The 20026-nt window shown below is 53.1% G+C and overlaps 1 protein-coding gene across 2 annotated transcripts; it reads left to right on the top strand.

Annotated features, from left to right (window-relative positions):
- The first annotated feature begins 12823 nt into the window (after positions 1-12823).
- PDZK1IP1 (PDZK1 interacting protein 1) lies at positions 12824-19501 on the top strand. Of its 2 annotated transcripts, XM_030326574.2 has the most exons (5): positions 12869-12928; positions 13143-13319; positions 16447-16555; positions 18348-18443; positions 19066-19501. In XM_030326574.2, exons 2-5 carry the CDS (start codon positions 13253-13255, stop codon positions 19136-19138), a joined length of 345 nt encoding a protein of 114 aa, XP_030182434.1. In that variant the 5' UTR covers positions 12869-12928; positions 13143-13252; the 3' UTR covers positions 19139-19501. The 2 variants fall into 2 exon arrangements, with proteins under 2 accessions (XP_030182436.1, XP_030182434.1); XM_030326576.1 differs by lacking the exons at positions 16447-16555; positions 18348-18443 and having other exon boundaries at positions 12824-12928.
- The last annotated feature ends 525 nt before the right edge of the window (positions 19502-20026 follow it).

Raw genomic sequence — 20026 nt, 5'->3', positions numbered from 1 at the left:
GATGTGATCCGTTCAAGAGAGGAAGTGGGGAGGACGGGCAGTGCTGATAGCGCATTTCTGACTCTCTGACTCTCCACTCCACACCTCCCCTCTCCTCCTCCCCTCCGGGCTGCCTTCCATGAGGCTGCCTCCTCCCCAAGGCCCTGCCTGCTTTGAGAGGGATGAGTTTGGGGTCTTCCGGCTTCTCAGGCCTGTGTAAGCCTATGGAAAGGTACACGCTGGCCCACTGTAAGGCCTGCTCTTCAGGCTCCGGCTTTGCTGACCTGCAGACAATTGTCTGAGACACTGAGACTCAGGGAGGCTTGCCTGACAAGTTTTGGACTCCAGGGTATTTTCCGGAGCAGCTGGAGCATGAGGGTGGGCAGGTGAGTCCCTCTGCCTCCAGATCAGCAGAGCTCCACCCGCACACCTGTTTCCTTGTGGGCCTGATCCAAGGCAGTGGGGTGATAGAATCAATCAAAAGGGCCTCGTCAAGCACTGACTGTGCTCTGCCTTGCACAGTGTGGGATAGGCTGCACAGATGGGGAAACTGAGGCTCTGAGGGGCAAAGGGACTCGTTTAAACAGCATGAGTTAGGAGATAAGTTGGAACCAGAGTCCAGATCTCTTAACTCCCAACCTGGAGCTGTCTCATGCCTTTAGGCCGGCACTGTCCGATACAGCTTTGTGTGATGATGGCCATGTTCTGTGTCTGCCCAGCTCAATATGATAGCCGCTGAGCACATGCCGCTATCAAGCACTCGAAATGTGGCTAGTGTGACTGAGTAACTGAATTTTTAAGTTTGTTTAATTTGAATTAACATAAGTTTAGACCTGTTAATATGCCAGTCCCCTAGGAAAGAGCAGATTTTCACTGAGAGAGGCCGAGGGACCCCAGCCCCAGACCTGGGAAGCTCAGGAAGAGGAAGTGGGTCACTGAAGGTTAGCCTCACCCACCTGTGCTCAGTGTCTACAGTTTATAGCAAAGGGCGAGGCTTTTGGCTCTGCTATCACACTCTGACTCGTCCCAACAACCCAATGCAAGAGGACAGTCACTCCTCATTTTACAGATGAGGAAACACAGAGGTCAGAGAGGTTAAATGATTTGCCCAAGGTCAAGTGGCTAAGAGACAAGCCCAGCTGGGATTCTGACCCTGGCTGTTTGGGGAGCCAGTTTGCTCACCCCACTACAGGTGAACCCCTGAATACAGCTGGGATCACTGCAGAGAGGCACCACCCAGTCCCAGGCCATTAGGATGGGACTACTTGGAGTGGAAATCGGAGGGCTCCCCCCTACATTGTGGGAAGGGAGGTTATGTTTGGTTATGTTATTCTGTGAGCTCCCTGATTTGGGGAGACGTGATCTCTCCTGACTCAGCTTCATTGATGCAGATGGTGGTTTGCAGATAACGTCCCCTCTCCCTAGGCAACCCCCAACCCCTTGCCATCCCATAACTAGGCCCCACAAAAGACCCCTGCCTTTCTGAGACCCAGTGGACCTACGGGACCAGGGTGAAAAACTCTTTCCCACCCCATGCCTGGTGACAGCTCAGCCAGCTGCGACCTGGGAGCCCAGGGTCCTTCGCCCTTCCCAGCTTACCCTCTGCAGCCTGGGACCTGTGGTGCTCCTGGGTCCCAGGCTCTGCAGGATCTCCGGAGGCTGGGCCTTCTGCCCTCTGGCCGTTCCCACACAGGCTGGCCTTGGTTCCTTCCCTCGTGCTCCGCCCCTCTCTCCAGCAGTCCCCAGGGCACTGCGCTTTCAATGGGCTATCGGGCTTCCCCATCACTCTCACGCCCCTCTCCATTACCCCTGAATAGGTGGGATCCAGACAGACACAGGCACTCCCAGCCCCAAGCCCCCAGGCAATCTCGTCCAGGACCGCCTGGGACCTCAGATCTCTGCTGCAGGCTACCTGCCCGACCAGGCTGGAGACTTAAAGTCCTGGGAAGCTGAGTGTCGTGTCTGTTTTCCAGCAATGGCACGTTCTAAAGCAGCTCTCTGAAGTGGCTGCCCCGGTCTAGGATGCTAGGATTTGACCCTGAGCCTAATGACAGGTCTCTAAGACCCCAGGAGTCATCGTTCAGGACTCTGCTTCTCTGCTTCTCTGCTTCCATTTGGCTCTTTGGCAGTCCCAGCAGATTCTGTGGGGCAATGCAAGGAAAGGCTGATGGGGCTGGCAGGACAGGGCCATGGTTGCCTGGCGTGGTTAGTTTCTGAGGAGGGGGGGCAGGGTTGCCCACAGGCCCCTTCAGGGTCCACATCTGCTTGGTTGGGGCCTAGCCAAAGCTGGGCTGGCCTGCCCAGTTGCCAGGCGGGCAGGCTTTCTGTATGATGCTAATGAGGGCTGTGGCAGGCGAGGAGGGGGAGGCACAGCTTTTGTCCTGCACTTGTCCTTGCTGGAGGGTCCTCAGAGAGAGACAAGGGGCCTCCTCACACCCAAGTGGCTGTGATTAGCCTGCCGTCACTCACTTTGATGGCTCCGAGTGCTCTGGGGATGTGGACAGTTTCAGGGAGGGAAGGGGGGAACAAGCATGGTCCAGGGAGTGTCCTAAAAAATCAGGCCAGTTCAAGACTGGAGTGGAAAGTGCTGTGCCCTCCTCTGCCTTCCATCCTCCCTTAAGGGCCTATTGAGCTCCCCACGTGTTTCATGTGCACTGTCTCTTAGTTCCCACCTCTGAGCATTTCCCTGGCTCAGGTGCCTGCCCTGAATGCCCCACGACAGGTGCACTCCTGTGTGTTCAACTACCTCAGATGCTCAGATGCTGCATCTGCTGGATCCGCCCCCCCCCACCCCTGCCCCTGCATCCCCCTGCTGAGGGCTGGGGCCTTCCTTACTTCTGAACTCAGAGCCCCTTGAACCATACCTGGTGCCGCTTGCCCTGGATTGAGTCCCGGCCTCATCTCCCTATCCGTGAGTTGGCCAGTGCTGGGACAGGGTGTCACTGGTCACTGGCGGCTCCGTCATGCCCAGAGTGTGTGGGTGCACATAGGTGCTCGGTAAATATTTACTGAATTATTTCATCAGGTCCTCGTGGTGTGTGGGCACAAATGGGTCATTACGTTCATTTCATTAAGAGCATTTCCAAATCTGTGTGAAAATAGAGAGGATAATATAATAAATGGCATGCATCCATCACCAGCCTCAACAATCAGCCACGTGGGTAATCTTGTGTCATCTGTACCTCCATCCTTCCCCATACTCCCTGTCTTCACAATGGATTATCATGAAGCAAATCCCAAACATCATGTTATTTCATCTGTAAATTCAGTTAAAATCTTTGTTAGTTCTTACAATTAAAAATATCCACTGAACACCCACTCTGACTGATTGTGTGCTATGCTCTGGTAAATTCCTACTCATCCTTCAAAGCTCAGTTCAATGGACACCTCTTCCTAGAAGTCTTCCCTGATCTTTCCTACCCCTTTGGGGACTTTAATAGTGCCTTCTCCGAGGTTCCAGTTGTATGCTTCCTTCACGGCACTCATGGCTTTTTAGTAATTGATTTGTTTTTAACATGAGGAGGAAGTATAATGTAATACTTGAGAGCTTTAGAATCAAATAAATGTGGATTCAAATTCTGGATCCACTTACTTTCTGAGTTTAATTTCTCTGAAATTGTCTATGATATTGTCTATGGTAAAATGGGGATATAGCACTCACGATATTGTGAGGATTAAATGGGCTGTGAGTCCGCAGCACCTAGCACAGTGCTTGGCGCATAGTAAGCATGCCTTCAAAAAGTGCTAGCATTTCTGGTGTTACGGGTGTCTCTGGACTGAGCTGCAGGGCAGGCCCCAGATGCTTCCTATGTGTGTCCTGGCACCTGGAGGGCCTCTCTGGAAGAGCATGACGGGGGCAGGCTCCCATTAGCCAGAAAATAGACAGACTGGGCTCCGCCATAACGTTCTAGTGCCCCTGCCTGGCCAGGGACAGATACTTTGGCAAAGAGAGGCTCTGGGTTAACTCTGCGCTAGGTAAGGGCACTAGTAAAAATTTGGAAAAGTGACTTAATTTTGCCTTTTAATGCAGGTTTATTTTGTTTATTAAACATTTTTAAATGTTTATTTATTATTTTGGAGAGCGAGAGAGATGAAGCATGAGTGGGGGAGGGGCAGAGAGAGAGGGAGACACAGAATCTGAAGCAGGCTCCAGGCTCTGAGCTGTCAGCACAGAGCCTGTTGTGGGGCTCGAACTCACAGACCATGAGATCATGACTCGAGCTGAAGTCAGCAGCCCAACTGACTGAGCCACCCAGGCACCCCTATTTTATTTATTTTTAAACTATGAGCTTTTTTTTTTTTTCCCCCTCTCTCCCAACAAACATTTCTTGTTATAGAAACTCTGGAAAGAACAGAAAGAGAGGTAAACAAAACAAAACAAAAATCATAAACTCGGCCCAGTTCACCAATGAATGTTTTGTTGTATTTCTTCTCTTTAAAAAAAAGTCTGTATTTGGGGGCACCTGGCTGGCTCAGTCAGAGGAGTGTGAGACTCTTGATCTCAGGGTTGTGAGTTTGAGCCCCACGTTGGTTGTAGAGATTACTTAAAAATAAAATCTTTAAAAAATATATATATTTTTCCCCCAACCATGAAATTATGATTGCATTATGTTTAACTTCTGCGTGAAGCTGCAGGCTTTTAAAGTAATTTTCATTTCGAAGGCCAGAGTCTGACTTTCAGACCAAAGCTCCAGATGTGAAATGTGCAGATGGTTTGAGTGTGGCTTCTTCTACACTGACTTAGAGGTGGTGAACATGTGGCCAACAGAATGTGCCCATAATGCCTCTTACTGCCCTGCTGGGGTTTCTGTTCAGAAAAAGGACTGGTTTGGAACAGGGCAGTATAGCTCAAACACTGGACGTTGTGTTTAGATCTGGGTGCTCCTAACATTATCAAGTGTCTCCTGCTACCAGGTGTTCAGATGCCTTACTCTCTGACCAATCCAGTGCAGCAACAGAGGCTGAGAAACAGAGGCTCAGAGAAGTGGGGAGTGGTGCCCGGGTCACACAACTTGTGCTGGGTGAGGGTCTCGACGCTCAGCTCATTCCTCCTGGGCCCCAGAGACGTCACCATTGAGTCCACTCACCCCTCCCTGCCCCTTCCTGTACTCTACCTCTCTCTGCAACCTCACAGCTCCAACTTGCACACCTCTAGTGACGGGGAGCTCATCACTTTACAGGGGCTTCTTTGCTATCACTAGATACTCTTCAAGACAGGCTTTGTCTCGGTGAACCAAAAACAGTCTCTCTGTGAATCTTCTCATCCCCAGCTCCATGCTCAGAGGGCACAGAGGATGATTTTTCTCTGGTCAAGGACAGCCCTGCAGATAACTGGAGACAGAGACTCCTGAGAGTGCTCCTTTTCAGGCTGAAAATCTCATCTTCTCCAAATATTTCATAGACTAATGGCAAAATTGATAACCAGGGAAGAAAACAGTTTTTGTGAGGGGGAAATAAAATCAGTTACATGACTCCAAAGGTCCTGAAATGTGGAGTGCACCTGATGCCTGTAATTTGATCCTAAGTGGTGTAAAGGTGATATGTGTTCCTTCTTCATTTTCCTTTTGATTCAGATGGAGATCCACTCCCCATCCATTCACACAGGCATTTCTTAGGGCTGGGTCCTAGCCCTACTTCTCATCCCTCCCTATTCCAGCCACATCAGCCCTGGCAAGGCCTCAGTTACCATCCGTAAGCTGCTGAATTCTAAGCTACCACTTCTGGCTCAGATCTCTCTCACACACCGAGCTGCATCCTGAGATGTGCCCTGGGTGCCGTGAACTCAGATGACCTGCCCTGGGATCCAGCATTTGGCTCATTGCTTTTTGCTTGTCTCATTCATTAGCCCTTGAGTGCCAGACACTCTGGAGAGTTTTGTTGAATGAATACAGGCTCTCTCCTCACCGCGCCCCTCCCCACCCCGGCCCCAACCTGCTGCTCTTCTAGTATTCTTAGCACCAACATCCAAGTGTTGTCTAAGATGGGGGACTAGGTGCAACTTGACTCTACTCTTCTGAGTCCTTCACTCCTCACATCCAGGGAGTCACCTTAGCCTGCCGGCTCTCCCCATTGAGTTGCTCTCCCACCCTCCCGCTTCGCTCCACGTGCTGTCCTAACTCCAGCTGTGCCTCTTGTCTCCTGGGTCCCTCCCCCACCCCCAGCCCACCCACTGGCTCACTGTTCACTGCATTGTCTATCGAACCCATTCTTCCAGCTGTGGTTGGAAAGACCTCGCTGAAATGCAAGACTGCCCGTGCCACGTCCTTGCCTAAAATACTATAATGGTGTGGCTTTACCTGTAAGGGAAAGATCGAATCTCTTCACAGGTCCTGCAAGGCCATCAGGACCCCTTTCCGGATCACCTTCTGCTCTCTCAACAGGCTGATGCCCCGATGGCTCCCCCTGCCTGCAAGCTTTCCTGTCTGCTCTTCCCCAGCCTGGAAGTAGCTCTTGCCTATGACTTCCCAAGCCCGGCACTTCAGATCTTGTCTCCCTGTGTCCGGGGGAGCCCTCCATCGCTGCCTGACAGCTCCCAAATACACGTCTTCAGCCTGGACCACGCCTCCTAACTCCAGACCCACATACCCATCTCCAGAGAAAACATGTGAATCCTGCCCCTGTTGAACCTTCCCCATCTCAGTCTGTGGTAGTTGAACAAGCTCGAAACCTTGAAACCATCCTTGGCTTCTCTTTTCCCCCCACATGCCGAATCATGTTGGCTTTACCCTCAAAATGTATCTAGATTCAAATCACGTATCCCTGGTGCCATGGCTGCTGCCTTGACCTAAGCTGCTGTTATCCCTTGCCTGTAGTATTGTGGTGGCCTCCTAACTAGTCTCACTGCTTTGCTTCAGCTTTTCTTGCCTTCTGGGATCTTTCCTCAACAAAGCAGCAGCATCATGTCTTCTGTGCTCAGACCCTCCAATAGCCTCTTCAACTCCATCTGATTCAAAGCTGAAGTCTTTACAGTCACTCACAAGGCTCCATGTGAGTGGGTCTCACGCAGCCTTTCCAAACTCCTCTCCTGCATTCCCTTCTTTATTAGTCACACAGACGCTTTCCTCATGCCCCTTCCTCAGGACCTTTGCACTTGCTGTTTATTCTCCTTGCCTGTCACCCTCTCCCCTCTGACAGCTGAACATCTTGCTTCCTCAACTCAGCTCTGTTCAAATGTTCCCTCTTACAGGAGCCTTCCCTGATGAATCTATGTAAAATAGCACATAGCATCCTATTCTCCTGATCCTGTCTTGTCTTTCCCATATAGCCATATGACCTATTGTATCTATTTATTTGTTTCCTGGATAACCCCTCTAGAATGTAAGCTCTCTAAGAAGAGGGACTTCATTTTGATCATTGCTGTATCCTTGGCATCTCGAAGAGTGCCTGGTCCACAGGAGGCATTCAGTAAATATTTGTTGAATGAATGAATAAATGAATGAATGAATTTTAGACTTAATATTACCCTTTCTTGATTTCCTACCGTAGAGGGCATCCCCATTTATATACTCTTGGCACTCTTCGTCTCCTTTAAAATATTTGGTGCAATTAGGTTACAGTTGACCCTTGAGCAGATGGGGGTTAGACACTGATCCCCCCAAAAGTCACAAATCCACACATAACTTTTGACTCCCCCCAAAACTTAACTACTAATAGCCTACTGTTGACCAGTAGCCTTACTGATAACATGAACAGTTGACACACATATTTTGTATATGTATTATATCCTGTACTCTTATAATAAAGTAAGCTAGAGAAAAAATGTTATTAAGAAAATAATAAATCATAAAGAAAATGCATTTACAGTGCTGTACAACATTTATTGAAAAAAAAATCCACATGTAAGTGGACCCAAGCAGCTCAAACCCACGTTGTTCAAGGGTCAACTGTAATCAGATAGTTAATTAGATAATTGTATAAGCCCTATCTTGCTCACTACTGTATTTCCAGCCCCATGGTAGACATTAAATATGTTGAGCAAATGAATGAAAGCAAGCCATTTGGGAATGCCACTTGGGAAACTGACCAATACATAGGTGCTTGACAGAGGGACTGAGCTCTGGGCTACACATCGGGATGCCTAGGGGTTAGCCCTATCTCTCCTACTAACTTACTGTGTGACCTTCAGTTAGTGACTGTCCCTTTCTGAGTCACAGCTTCCCCAGCTGAAAAATGAGGAACAAGGTCACACCATTCAGGATGAGCATGTAGGCCAGGGGAGATTGTGATTCTAGACACTAGCACCCCCAGCATGGCTCCACTGCTGGCCTGCAGCCCTGGGCAGGGGAGCAGGGCTGTGCTGGAACCACTGGCAAAGGATTTGGCCTCGGGACCTCTGCTGGCAGGCTGGGCTTTTGGCACAGGGCCAGCCCTTTAGTTTCTTGGCTGAGTGAAGAGGCAGCAGGAGGGGGTGATTGATCTTCCCCAACTGGGAGGTCCTGGTCATAAATCTCACCAGCCCAGTGGGGTCGCCTAGGACCCAGGAGTCACAGCCAGTACATTCCTTGGCTTGGCTGCCTCCACGCTGGTGCTTTTTGCCCTTTCCAGCTCCCAGGCATGGGGTGCTCTATGAGGGTGAGCACCCATTCACTCTGACCATGGACTCCAGCCCTGAGCCCCAGAAAGCCCCTGTCCAGAAAGTGCCAATCTTTCTTCAGGTCTGACCTTGAGATCACATGGCACTGCTTTGAACAGACCTGCCCTAGGCTCCTGTGAGTCACGACTCCTTAACCTCTTTGGTGCCGTGAAACCCTTGAGTGGTCTGGTGCAGCCTGTGGACTGAAATGTGTAAAATAAAAGGAAACCAGGGTGCCTGGGTGGCTCAGCCGGTTGAGTGTCCGGCTTCGGCTCAGGTCATGATCTCGAGGTCTATGAGTTTGAGCCCCGCGTCAGGCTCTGCACTGACAGCTCGGAGCCTGGAACCTGCTTTGGATTCTGTGTCCCCCCCCCCACCTCTGCCCCTCCCCCACTCATGCTCTGTCTCTCTCTGTCTCAGAAAAAAACATTAAAAAAATTAAAAAAAAAGGAAACCAATCATATCGAAATGTAGTTGTTAGAATATTAAAAATGCAAGTTTGCAAAAGAGTAACTTACTTATAGTCTGATAATGTATTAGACAGTAAGATCTAGTGGCAGTCAGTCCAATGACTGATATGCTTCGAATAGTGATGAGCATAAGGGATATATCCAGATACCTGCAACAATGGTGTGTGGTAATATGGAAATATCACAGAGGGACTGTGCTTTGTTACCTTCATTCTTTTTTTCTTTTTAAGAATTTTTTACCTTTAGGGAATCTCATCACCCAGCATGGGGCTCAAACTCACAACCCTGAGATTAAGAGTCACACACTGTACTAAACCAGCCAGGAGCCCCTGTTGCCTTCATTCTTCTTCTTCTTCTTCTTTTTAATGTTTGTTTGTGAGAGAGAGAGAGAGAGAGAGAGAGAGAGAGAGAGAGAGAATGAGCCAGAGAGGTGCAGAGAGAGAGAATGACAGAGGATCCAAAGCAGGCTCCATGCTGACAGCAGAGAGCCCAATGTGGGGCTTGAACTCACGAACTGTGAGATCATGACCTGAGCCGAAGTCCAACGTTCAGCCGACTGAGCCACCTGGCACCCCTAAAGTTTGCATATTATCTTAAGAGCAGATACCCTTCACCAATGTGTCTCCATGCTTGTCCTCTCTCTGCTCTCAGCTCTCTCCTCTCTCTGGGGCTGCCTTTCTGCTTGGTCCAATGATACAGCTAACCTTTTTCCTTCCTAGCATCACCTCCTCCAGGATGGCTTCCTTAACAATTTAGTGGTCTGTGCTTCTCTACGGCACAGCCCTGAGCATGCCATGGGCACTGTTCCCAGCTTGGCTGACTGTTTACATGTCAGTGTCCACCCTCCCTTCCTCCAAACCACCCCCAAAAGGGGGCGGAAGTGAGGGGGCCCGAAAGAAGGGGAAATTGCAGAATCTCCCCTGGCAAACTGGCCCCCTCCCTGTCCTTCCCAACCTGGCAGGGATTGGAGCTGGACTCTGCCACCTGCTGGCAACAACTACAATGGCAGGCGGGATGGCTGGAAAGTCTAGGCCCACTTGGATGTTTCTAACGGGTGAATCACACAAGGCGTAGCTGGATGCTGGATGGAGGACTGGTCCAAGGGGCCTGATGATTCATGGTGGCAGAGCTGGGCTGGGACCCCGAGGGAGGAACTGAGTGTTGATGGAGCAGCAGCTCAGAGATGAGGACACAGCGTCCAGTCTTGTGGAGTTGCTGAGGCCTGAGTCTAGATCTTGGGGCCACACCAGACCAGCAGGGGGACCAATTTGTTACCATGGGGACCCAGGGCTGTGTCCATGCAGCTGGGGAGATGATCCCCCCTCAGCTGGATGAGGACGCCCAGACAGCAGAGACCAGCCTCAAAGCCAAATGTCCACCCACACCCCCCTCTTCCGGAACAACTTGTTTTGCTCTAAAGCTTGGGACTTTGACCTGGGAGGTGTGTTTTCCTCCCGTTGGTCACCTGATGTCCTTCCTGCTCATCCCCTTCCCCCCCCCCACCCAAAAACAGGGCCCTGGGAGTCCTTGTCCTTTCCTGGATTCTTTAGGGAAGGGGGGAATGCTTGGGTGAGGGAAGCAGGACATGAGACCTGGGGACCAATGGGAGAGGCTGGGCTCCTTTTGGGGGAAACTCCTTGGAGGGGGGGTCACTACAGTGACTTCCCTGCCCGGCTCTTACTGGCTCTCTCCTTCTGGATTTCTGGGACACCTCATTCTTCTGAGATTTCTTCCTCCTGCTCTAACCTGCTCTAACCTTCCTTTTTACAGACGCTTATCACTGCGGCTGTGTCCTGGTCCCTGGCTTCTCTCCTTTCCCCTGCACACACACACACACACACCACATACACATATACACATAACATATATTTGCCACACATCACACACATACATACACACCACACAAACACATACACACCACACCCCACAAACACCACACACACATACCCATACACCGCACACATGCACACATACATATACACCACACACATACCACACGCACACATGCACACGCACCACACACATACACACCACACACACACACCACATACGCCACACACTCATACACAACACACATCCACACACACATCCACACACCACACACACCATACACACCACACACACACACACACACGCGCGCACACACACCCTGGGGTGACCATGTGTTCCTGTGCCTCAGTTACCAGTGCTGTGCCACACATGGCTCCCAGATCTAGCTCTCTACGCCAGACTCAAGATCCTGCTGCCTTCTGGATGTTTCCTTATGGAGGATCCACAGGCACCACAATACATCTGAGCCTGCAGCCCATCATCCCCCCACCTCTTCTGAAACTTGCTAGGGTCTCTGAGACACCAGGCATCACCCTGGGCAAATCCTTGTCCCTCACCGGCCATCCCCAGCTAGTCATGTGTTCAGAAGCCACGCCTTATCCACCCCATCTCCTAGAGGGCTCAGATGCACCGAGGCTGCCCTGGTGCAGCCCGGGCCCTGGGTGTGTGGCCATCCAGCAGCCCTTTCTCCCCTTTCTCCAGCCCTTGCATTCCCTTTCAATCTCCACCCCCCCCCCCCCCCCGGGCCAGAGAAGTTTTCTCAAATGCAGATCTGGCCACATGACTCCTCTGCTTAAAACTCTCCAAGAAAATATCCTGATGTTTATTAAATTCAACCCCATTCCTTGCATACCGATCAGTGATTCCCTAGCTATTCATTAACACGAAAGGTGACTACTCTAGCCAAACTTTGTGCCAGAAGATTCTGAGGACTCCAAGTTGGGGTTAGGGAGGGAGAACAGGACATATATGGATGTATCATTCAAGTCCGAGCTGAATTCCCTCAGACCACCTGCGTCACCCCATCTTTGGATGATGGTGGTACCTGCTGTGCTTGAATGTGTAGACACAGGAAGTAGGGATGTGGCAGAACACGTGACTGCTGCCCCTGGCAGAACCATCTTGCTATAGAAAGGATTGCCCATGAGGTCCTGTGAGCAGCGGCTTGGTGGCTTCTGGGCAGGGAGACTGTGGAGGGCCTTCTGGGGACACTCCCTCTGAGGCATTGCCCTGGTGTGCTGGGTCCTCCGTTCTTGGTGTCTGTGGAGTGAGACTCTCAGCATCTCTGGTTTCCTGTACTCCTGGGAAGGGGTAAGGCAAGGAGACCCAGCATGACCTTTGGTCCCGGGCCTGGACAGGTACTTGGGTCATTCTTAGTTCCTTAGCTGGAGGGTCAGACGGACTCCACGTGACCCTGCGGTTTGAATGCCCAGGGCTTCTGGGACTTCTATTGGATCTTTCCACTTGGGGGTGTCCTTTCTTTGCCTCCATGGCAGGGCTGTGTTCACCCGCTAGTCTCCCTGTGTTGGGTGGGGGTGGGTCAGAAGGTGTGTATAGAGGCCTCTGACCGAGCCTTGACCTTGTCACAGGGAGGTTCCATCCAGCTTCCAGGTACCACATGTGGGGCCAAGAGGAAAGCTGAACTGGGCCAGGACAGCTGGGTTGGGTAGGGAAGGCTGGGGACTGGGACCTTCAGGCCCACTGTCATGGTCCCCATGGGGGAGGGTGGATTATAGAGCTACTGAGTTAGGCCAGGGATGGAGGGACAGAAGCCAAGACTGAGTCCCAAGACTGGAGCCCCTTGGTCTGGTTGGGCTGAGTAGAGACAGGTGAGGGGGAGAACAGGAAATAGACCAGGCTGAGGGGGAGGGTCAGCTTTGACCTTTCCCTAGCCACTGGGGTTTTCCCCAAGCTCCTGCCGAGCAGCCAGACAACAGATTTCTTAATCCCACTGTCAGCCTTCCAAGATGCCCCGCCCGCAGGAGCAGTAATGTGTCACTCCTTTCCCCAGAGCCCAGCCCTGCTGCCAGGAAGGGGGAAAGCAGACACAAAAACTGGGGAGGCCGGGGGCTTGGAGGTGAGGCACCAACTCTCTTCCTGTCTCCCTGGTCCTCAGACCTGCTTTCTTACCCAGCCTCTGAAAGATGACCTCGAATGCCAGCTTGAGTGGGCAGGGCACCGGCCAGGGGAGGCCAGGCCTGGAAGCTCATTACCATGGGAGGGAGGGCGGTTTCTCTCCACCTCCCCTCCTTCCTCCCTCGCCGCCTTCCTTACTTGCGCCTCTTCTCCAGGGCCAGACTAAGCCTGGGCTGATCTCAGGCAGACACAGACAGACCCCACGGCAGCTCCAGGAGCCCAGATACCAGCAGCCAGAGAGAAGGCCCAGAAGCTTCCTGCAGCCATGTCGGCCCTCATCCTGCTCATTCTGGGCCTGTTCACGGCAGTGCCACCCGCCAGCTGTCAGCAAGGTAGCGTGGGACTGGGCCTGCCGTGGTGGCTGTGGCGAGGAGGGCTGGGCTGGGTGGTGGAAACCCAGCAGAGGATGGGGTGGTCCTCTGGCCTCCCTCACCACCCTGGACACATACAGTTGGGAAGGAGAAGCAGGGATTGGGCTCACTGGAGGAACCTCCAAAGGCAGAGATCTCTGAGCAAGGCTTCTGTCTGGGACTTGTTTTCCACGAGTGAGGAATGCAGGGTGGGGAGGTGGGGGGTGGGGACTAGAGACCTAGAGGAGTTGAGACCCAAGATCTAGGAGCAGGAATTGCCTTAGAGATGGCAGGGTCCTGAGGACAGGGGGTCAGGGGCTACAAGGAAGGAGGGAGGGGCCCAAGCAACCCCCCAAATGGCAGGCTTGTTCCAGGGGAGGGGCAGTGTTGTCCGGGGCCTGCTTCCTGGGCTTGGGAAGAGGACAGTGCCCCAGTGTGGTCCCCACCGCGTACCTGAGATTTGTCCAGCTCTGCCTATGTCTTGTAGCCTGGAGAAAATCACTGGCCCTCTTTGAGACTCAGTTTTCTCATCCATAATACGAGGACTGTAAACTTGCCCTGCCTACTTCCCAGGGCTGCTGCCAGGGCTGGGGTGCAGGAAAGTTTCACACCAGTGAGGAGCCACACCCTGAGATCTGGAAGTGTGGGGGACTCAGCAGGTGGGATTTGGGTCCAGAGAGGACCGGCAAAGATGTTTCCAGAGTACCCCTCCCTTGTAGGAGCCCTGAGCTCGCATGCACGTCTACTTCCCTTCTGCCTTGCAGTCTTGGCAGCCCTCTTAGAAACAAGATCAGAGGGGTCGAGTAACTTGTGTGAATCACACAGCAGAGCAAGAAGGGATGTAGCCAGGGTGCAGGAGCTCCTGGCTCCAGGGGCCCAGACCAGGTTTGCCACTCACCACTGACAAAATCCAAAGGCGGAGAGACGAGTGGTGGGGAAACAGGAAAGGGATTTATTTCAGTGAGGCCGACACCAGGAAGACGGTGGACCAGAGTCTCAAAGGCTATCCCTAAAGTGGAGAAAAGACTTCCAGGTTTATGTAAGGAAAATGTGGGACAAAGGTGGGTGGGTACCTGCAGGTGGGCAGTGAAGGTCAGGTCTTTGTCTTGGGGTCAATCACAGAGGTCTTGCTGGCTCAGGGCAGTCCTGATTGCTTGAGAGGGTAGTTTTGGTTTCCTTTGGAGACGCTTTGCCCTCAGGGTATTTTGCCTGACTTGAGAGATAAGCTGGAAAGAAGAACTTAATCAAAGTGAAAGTTTGAGGCCGAAGGGAGGATGGTTGAGTCCTCCTGCGGGGACAGAACTCAGATCACCTCTGTCTCCAGGTTCTGACCCTTGTGCTACATGTTCACTTCAGAGCCACCTGGAAGGAGAAGCAGGGACCGGAGTTCCCTGTGTGTCTGGAGGGAGTTGGCTGAAGGGTCTGGAGGAGGCAGGGAGGGGCCTCCCAGGGCTTGAGGCCTAGTCACTGACCTGAGGAACCATTGTTTCTTGGGCAAACAATGAAGCCAAAGCACTGCTTTTTGGCAAGTATGGAAGTCAAGATAACCACACTGACCTGGCGACAGGCCAGAGAGTTCCCAGATCCCTCCTTTGTCCCCAGTACCTACTAGGCTCAGAGAGGAGGCAGGGCCTTCGCTGCAGCAGGAGAGCTTTAAGGTAGACTCAAGGAAGGACTTTTGAGTGAGAGTGAGGCCGAGTGAGGTTTTTGATGCCCAGCCTGGGCCCCTCAAAGTACAGGATGACACTAGCGATGCATGTGTTTTAGCCTGGAGGCAAGACCCTTCGGGAGCCTCCTGCTGGCCTCTGTCCCCTCCTGAGACCTGCCTGCGACTGCATGTCTGTCCTCTGCAGGGTCAAGCTCCCTCAGGCTCATGGAACACAGTCATGCCTGGGGGAGGGGAGAGCCCTTTGGGGCAGCCAGTGACTGAGGGCAGAGATTCTGGGAAACCATGAGGGTTAAAGGTGGTGTCGAAGGTCAAGGGTCAAAAGATAGAGAAGGTGGGGGGCACCTGGGTGACTCAGTGGGTTAAGCATCCGACTTCAGTTCAGGTCATGATCTCACGGTTCAAGACTTCGAGTCCCACATCAGGCTCTCTGCTGCCAACACAGAGCCTGCTTCACATCCTCTATATCCTTCTCTCTCTTCCCCTCCCTGCTCATGTTCATTCTCTTTCTCTCTCAAAAATAAATATAAAAAAAATTAAAAAGAAGAAAAAAAGGTAGATGGATGGGGCCTCAACCTGGTCTCTGGCCTAGTCCCAGAGGCATCCAGCTGGAGAAGACAGAAAGGGAGCAGCTTTTGAAGCTTTCTACCTGGGCCCCACGACCTGGAGGAGAACTTGCCCTTCTGCTTTGCCTTTCCAAAGGTGTTCTGTCCCCGCCATCTCTCAGGCACCCCGGCACCCCTGGCTGAGCAGTCTTGCCTGTCCCACACTCCCACCCCCTACCTAGTATCAGAGCAAAGTCATTACAGAACAGGATCTTCCAGATGCCAGACCCGCCCTCTCACAGGGAGATGGGGAGATACCCTCAGCTGGCAAGGCCCAGGCCGGCCATCCAGAGGGCTGCTCTTTGGTCCTTGGGGCCCAGACACTTGTAGGGCGTCCTGCATGTGACTCACATGGAGGGATAGGTGGAGGCTCTGGGCTGTCCCTCCTTGGCTCCTCATTTCTTCTTCGAATTCTTGTTTTCCAACCATCGTCCCTTTTTTTTGTTTTAAAGTTTATTTATTTATTTTGAGACAGAGAGAGACAGAGAGAAAGAGAATCCCAAGCAGGCTCTGCACTGTCAGCGCAGAGCCCAATGTCCACGCAGAGCTCATGACCTGAGCTGAAGCGGGAAGCTTAACTGATAGCCATTCAGGTGCCCCGCCACCACCGCCCCCCCCACCCCCCATCATCCCTTACTTTAGCTCAGTGGGGTCAGGTCGGTCCTCCTTGCCAGCCCTGCTGCCTCAGAATGTCTCTTCTGGTCCTGGCAGCAGGCTGATGGCCTGTGACACAGGCTCTAGCCCTTGCTCCCCTCCCCCTCCCCCCCTCTTCCATTCTGCACTTGCAGCCCCCACTGCTGCCGAGCCTGCTGCAGCATCCCTGCTCCCCTCTTTCCAGGCCTGGGGAACCTGCAGCCCTGGATGCAGGGCTTAATCGCTGTGGCTGTGTTCCTGGTCCTGGTCGCAATTGCCTTTGCTGTCAACCACTTCTGGTGCCAGGAAGAGCCGTGAGTGCTGCGGGGGTGCTGGGGTCTGGGCTGGGCAGGCAGGGCAGGCCCCAGGACCACCGCTACTGCTCTAGTAGTGGTGAGGAGGGCCTCGGAGACCCGGAGTCCAGTCCTGTCACTGTGCAGAAGTGACACTGAGGCCCAAGTTCTCTAGGACTGGCGCTCGGGCTCGCCGGCCCCCAGACATGGCTCTGTTGGCCTCCACGGTTCTGCGAGCTTTGGGGACAATGTCTTCTCTTCTCAAGGTCTCAGTGTTTCTATCTGTAGAGTCAGGACACTGGCTTAGCCTGTGATGGGGGTTGTGAAAATCTCTGGGAAGAAAGGCTCCATCTTTCTTCAGGGTCAGTGATCCCTTGATCCCAGTGCAAGTACCAATGGTAAAAGGGAGAGCAGACTGCAGTGCTGGGCCTGCCCTGGTCTGGGGGGCCGGGGATGGTAGTCCAAGAAGGCTTCCAATTGCATGTTTATTCTGAAGCCTAAAGAATGCAGAGGAGCGCCTCTCAGGATAGAGTAGCACGGGAAGAGCATTGCAGCTGATGGAAGAGGGCATCGAGGCCACCAGGGGTCCAAAGTGCAGGACACTGAGGTCGAGGGGGGTGGGCTGAAATCCAGTCCACTCTGTGCTGGCCGATCCTGGAATAAGGCTGCACCTGCCAGTAGCTCCCACGGAAGGGCCTGGTGCCAGGGTGCTAGCCAAGGCCCTGTACAGCCCACTGCAGGAACACGAGCAGTCATGCGTAGAGAGAAGGATGGGAGGCCTGAGATAGACTGGCAAGGTAGGCAGGGCCCGGGCCTGGCAGACCCTCGTACACCTATACCCCAAACTGTGGGCTTTATCTTTCGTGCAGTGGGAATCCGGGGAGAGCTTGTACGCTGGTCCTGGGATGAGAGTTGGCCTGAGCACAGGCACTCTGGCTGCCCCGTGGTGCATGCGTGGGGTAGGGGCCAGTCTGCAGGTGAGAAGGGCAGGGCAGGGGGCTGAGAGCATGAGGTCAGGAGAGAGTCTGGACTCTGGAGGGAGCAGAGGGGATAGAGAGGCGCCATGTCTGGCGGCTGTCTAGGGGTCTGGTCCCCAGAAGTTGGTGGATGGGGACGGCAGGGGGCAGGAGGAAGGAAGGACAAGGATGCGTCCAGGCTTCACATAGTACCACTTATGGAGACGGAGCATAAGAGGCAGATCTGGGGGCAACTGCTGAGTTTAATTTGAGACATACTAAGTCTGAGGTGCTTGTGGGGTGTCCAAGGAAGGACAAGAAGCAGTAAGAGTCCCCGTGACCCATGTAAGAATAGTTTCAGGTAGGCAGGAGCAGAGGCCACAGTCACTGGGTTTAAACTGGAATAAGAGGCCAGGAACTTTTTGTCAGAAATGTTATTTTTTTTCAACTGATCCAAGCTGTGCCTTCAGTGGAAGTTGACCATGTCTGTACCTAATTCCCTGGGGAAAGCCCTGTGGAAATCTGGGCAGACACTAAATCCTGTTGGGTCTTGAGCTGAGGCCAGAAGGAAAATTGCACAAAGTGTGAGGCCTTGGATACATCTTTTGCAAATCTTGGACTGGGACCTGAGGCCCCCACCTTGGAGCAGGGAGAACGGTGGGAAGGCCCATGGAGTGGGGCCAGAATCAGGCCACTGGCAGGGCCCCTACTGGAGAGAAGGGCTTCTGCCCAGGGCCAGCCACTGCTCTTGGACTCGTGAGAACCAGAGCCTAGAAAGGCCTGATTAGGCAAGGGGGAGGAGGGAGAACAAAGAGGGTAGGGACCTAGGGAGCCCTACTGATGAGCCCCATCCATAGGGAGCCCATGAACACAGTCATGACCGTTGGAAACAAGGCAGATGGAATCCTGGTAGGAACAGATGGAAGGTACTCCTCGATGGCGGCCAGCTTCAGGTGAGATGATGGTACAGGGTAACCACCCTGCGCTCCAGAAGGACCAGATGCTTCTGAGGGGTGGGAGGGGGCTAGAAGGTGGGAGGGCAGGGAAGGAGGAGGACTCATGTGGGGAAGGGCTCAGTGAAGAGAGGAGCTCAGGGAGGTGGCAATGGGGGCTTTGTGAGGGTGCAGGGCTCCTTGGGGACCTGAGGCTCAGCTGGGGAGAGGGCCCAATAAGGGGGTAGGGACGGGTAGGGGGAGCAGCTCACAGGCAGACTGGGATTCATAGGGAGGAGTGCAGTGGGGGAAGGTGACTCTGAAGGGATGAGTCGGGGGCACTCAATGTGGAGAGAGGGGTGAGTAGGGGAGGCAGCTCAGTATGGAGGTGGACTCCATGAGGGGGTTGCTCAGTGGGGGCCCAGTGGGGGAAGGGCTCAGTGTAGGAGAGAGATGGGGCTCAGGAAGGGGTGCTGAGAGGTCTCCAGTCTCAGGTGCACCTGGGGCCAGATGTGGGCAGGGGAACCCCTTCTGGCACTCAAGGATTATTTATTCTGGAAGATACTGCTGTCACCAGTGCAGGATAAGGCAGGGAGAAGGGGATGGGATGGAATGGGTGGTGACCCCTGTCATCCTCTTTCAGGTCCAACGAGCACCAGAATGCCTATGAAAATATCCCCGAGGAGGAGGGCAGGGTCCGAAGCACCCCCATGTGACCCCCGCTTGCCTGTGGGCCCCAGCTGTGAGCCCAGGTGCCTGTGATGGATGCCCAGATCACCACTCAAGCCGCTCCTTCTCTGTGTAGGAATCTACAGTAAGGGGCCGACTCTTCCAACTCCACACTGCCCACCTTCTCTGGAGTGGTCACCAGCCAAAGTCGAAGCTCAGGCTGTATCCAGGTTAGGGCTCAGCTATGGCTCTGGGGGGTTTCCTAGGAGGTCTCCTACCCAATTCAATTCAGAAGACCCTTCTGAAGAGGACAGTCAGCTCATCACCTCCTGCCTTGCCTCATACCGTCTTCCTCTAACCTTGGAAATGCCTCTTATTTCTGTGAAATAAAGATGTTTCATATTTCCAGGCCTGATGCTCCCAGGGCTCAGAAAGAGCCCCTCAGGTTTACAGCCAGGCCCAGTCTTGCTTTCTGAATCATGACAATCACCTTCCAAAGCCACTGTCATGGTGACTTTGGAGGATTATCCAGGAAGCCCTCTCTGAGAAGCCCATGGGGCTAGGAAGCTCAGCCACTCTACCCCTTGTAGAGACCCTCCTGCCAGCACCCCTCCCCTGACCTGCTCTTAACAACTGTGATTCTGGGCCCTTCTTGGTGCAGCAGCATTCCCCTTCCCTATCCTATTCTCCATGTGGCCTGATTGCTGGCGGTTCACTCATCCCTCATCCAGCCAGCTCTAGCAAGCTCCAAGAGTCTTGGGCTAGGACTCAGGAAGCCCAGCTTTGAGTGCCTGTCCCCTGCCGGCTTACTATGTGACTTTGAGAGAGCTATAGTCCTCTCTGAGCTGAGCTTCCCCTCTGGGGACAGTTTGGCCAGTCTTGCCACAGAGCTGGAGTAAAATCATCCTCACAAGTGCCACTGACTCCTAGTTCTG

This window comes from Lynx canadensis, chromosome C1, assembly GCF_007474595.2.
Source record: "Lynx canadensis isolate LIC74 chromosome C1, mLynCan4.pri.v2, whole genome shotgun sequence".
In the NCBI taxonomy this organism is placed as follows: Eukaryota; Metazoa; Chordata; class Mammalia; order Carnivora; family Felidae; genus Lynx; species Lynx canadensis.
The sequence above is the reverse complement of the archived record's forward strand: the minus strand, read 5'-3'. Positions and strand labels throughout refer to the sequence as shown.

Bases quoted from the DNA above. Each gene is read 5' to 3' on its own strand.
- PDZK1IP1 (XM_030326574.2), top strand. From the start codon at position 13,253: ATGTCGGCCCTCATCCTGCTCATTCTGGGCCTGTTCACGGCAGTGCCA. The intron at 13,320-16,446 runs GTAGCGTGGGAC...CCCTCTTTCCAG, and splicing joins ACCCGCCAGCTGTCAGCAAG to GCCTGGGGAACCTGCAGCCC. The intron at 18,444-19,065 runs GTGAGATGATGG...ATCCTCTTTCAG, and splicing joins TCGATGGCGGCCAGCTTCAG to GTCCAACGAGCACCAGAATG.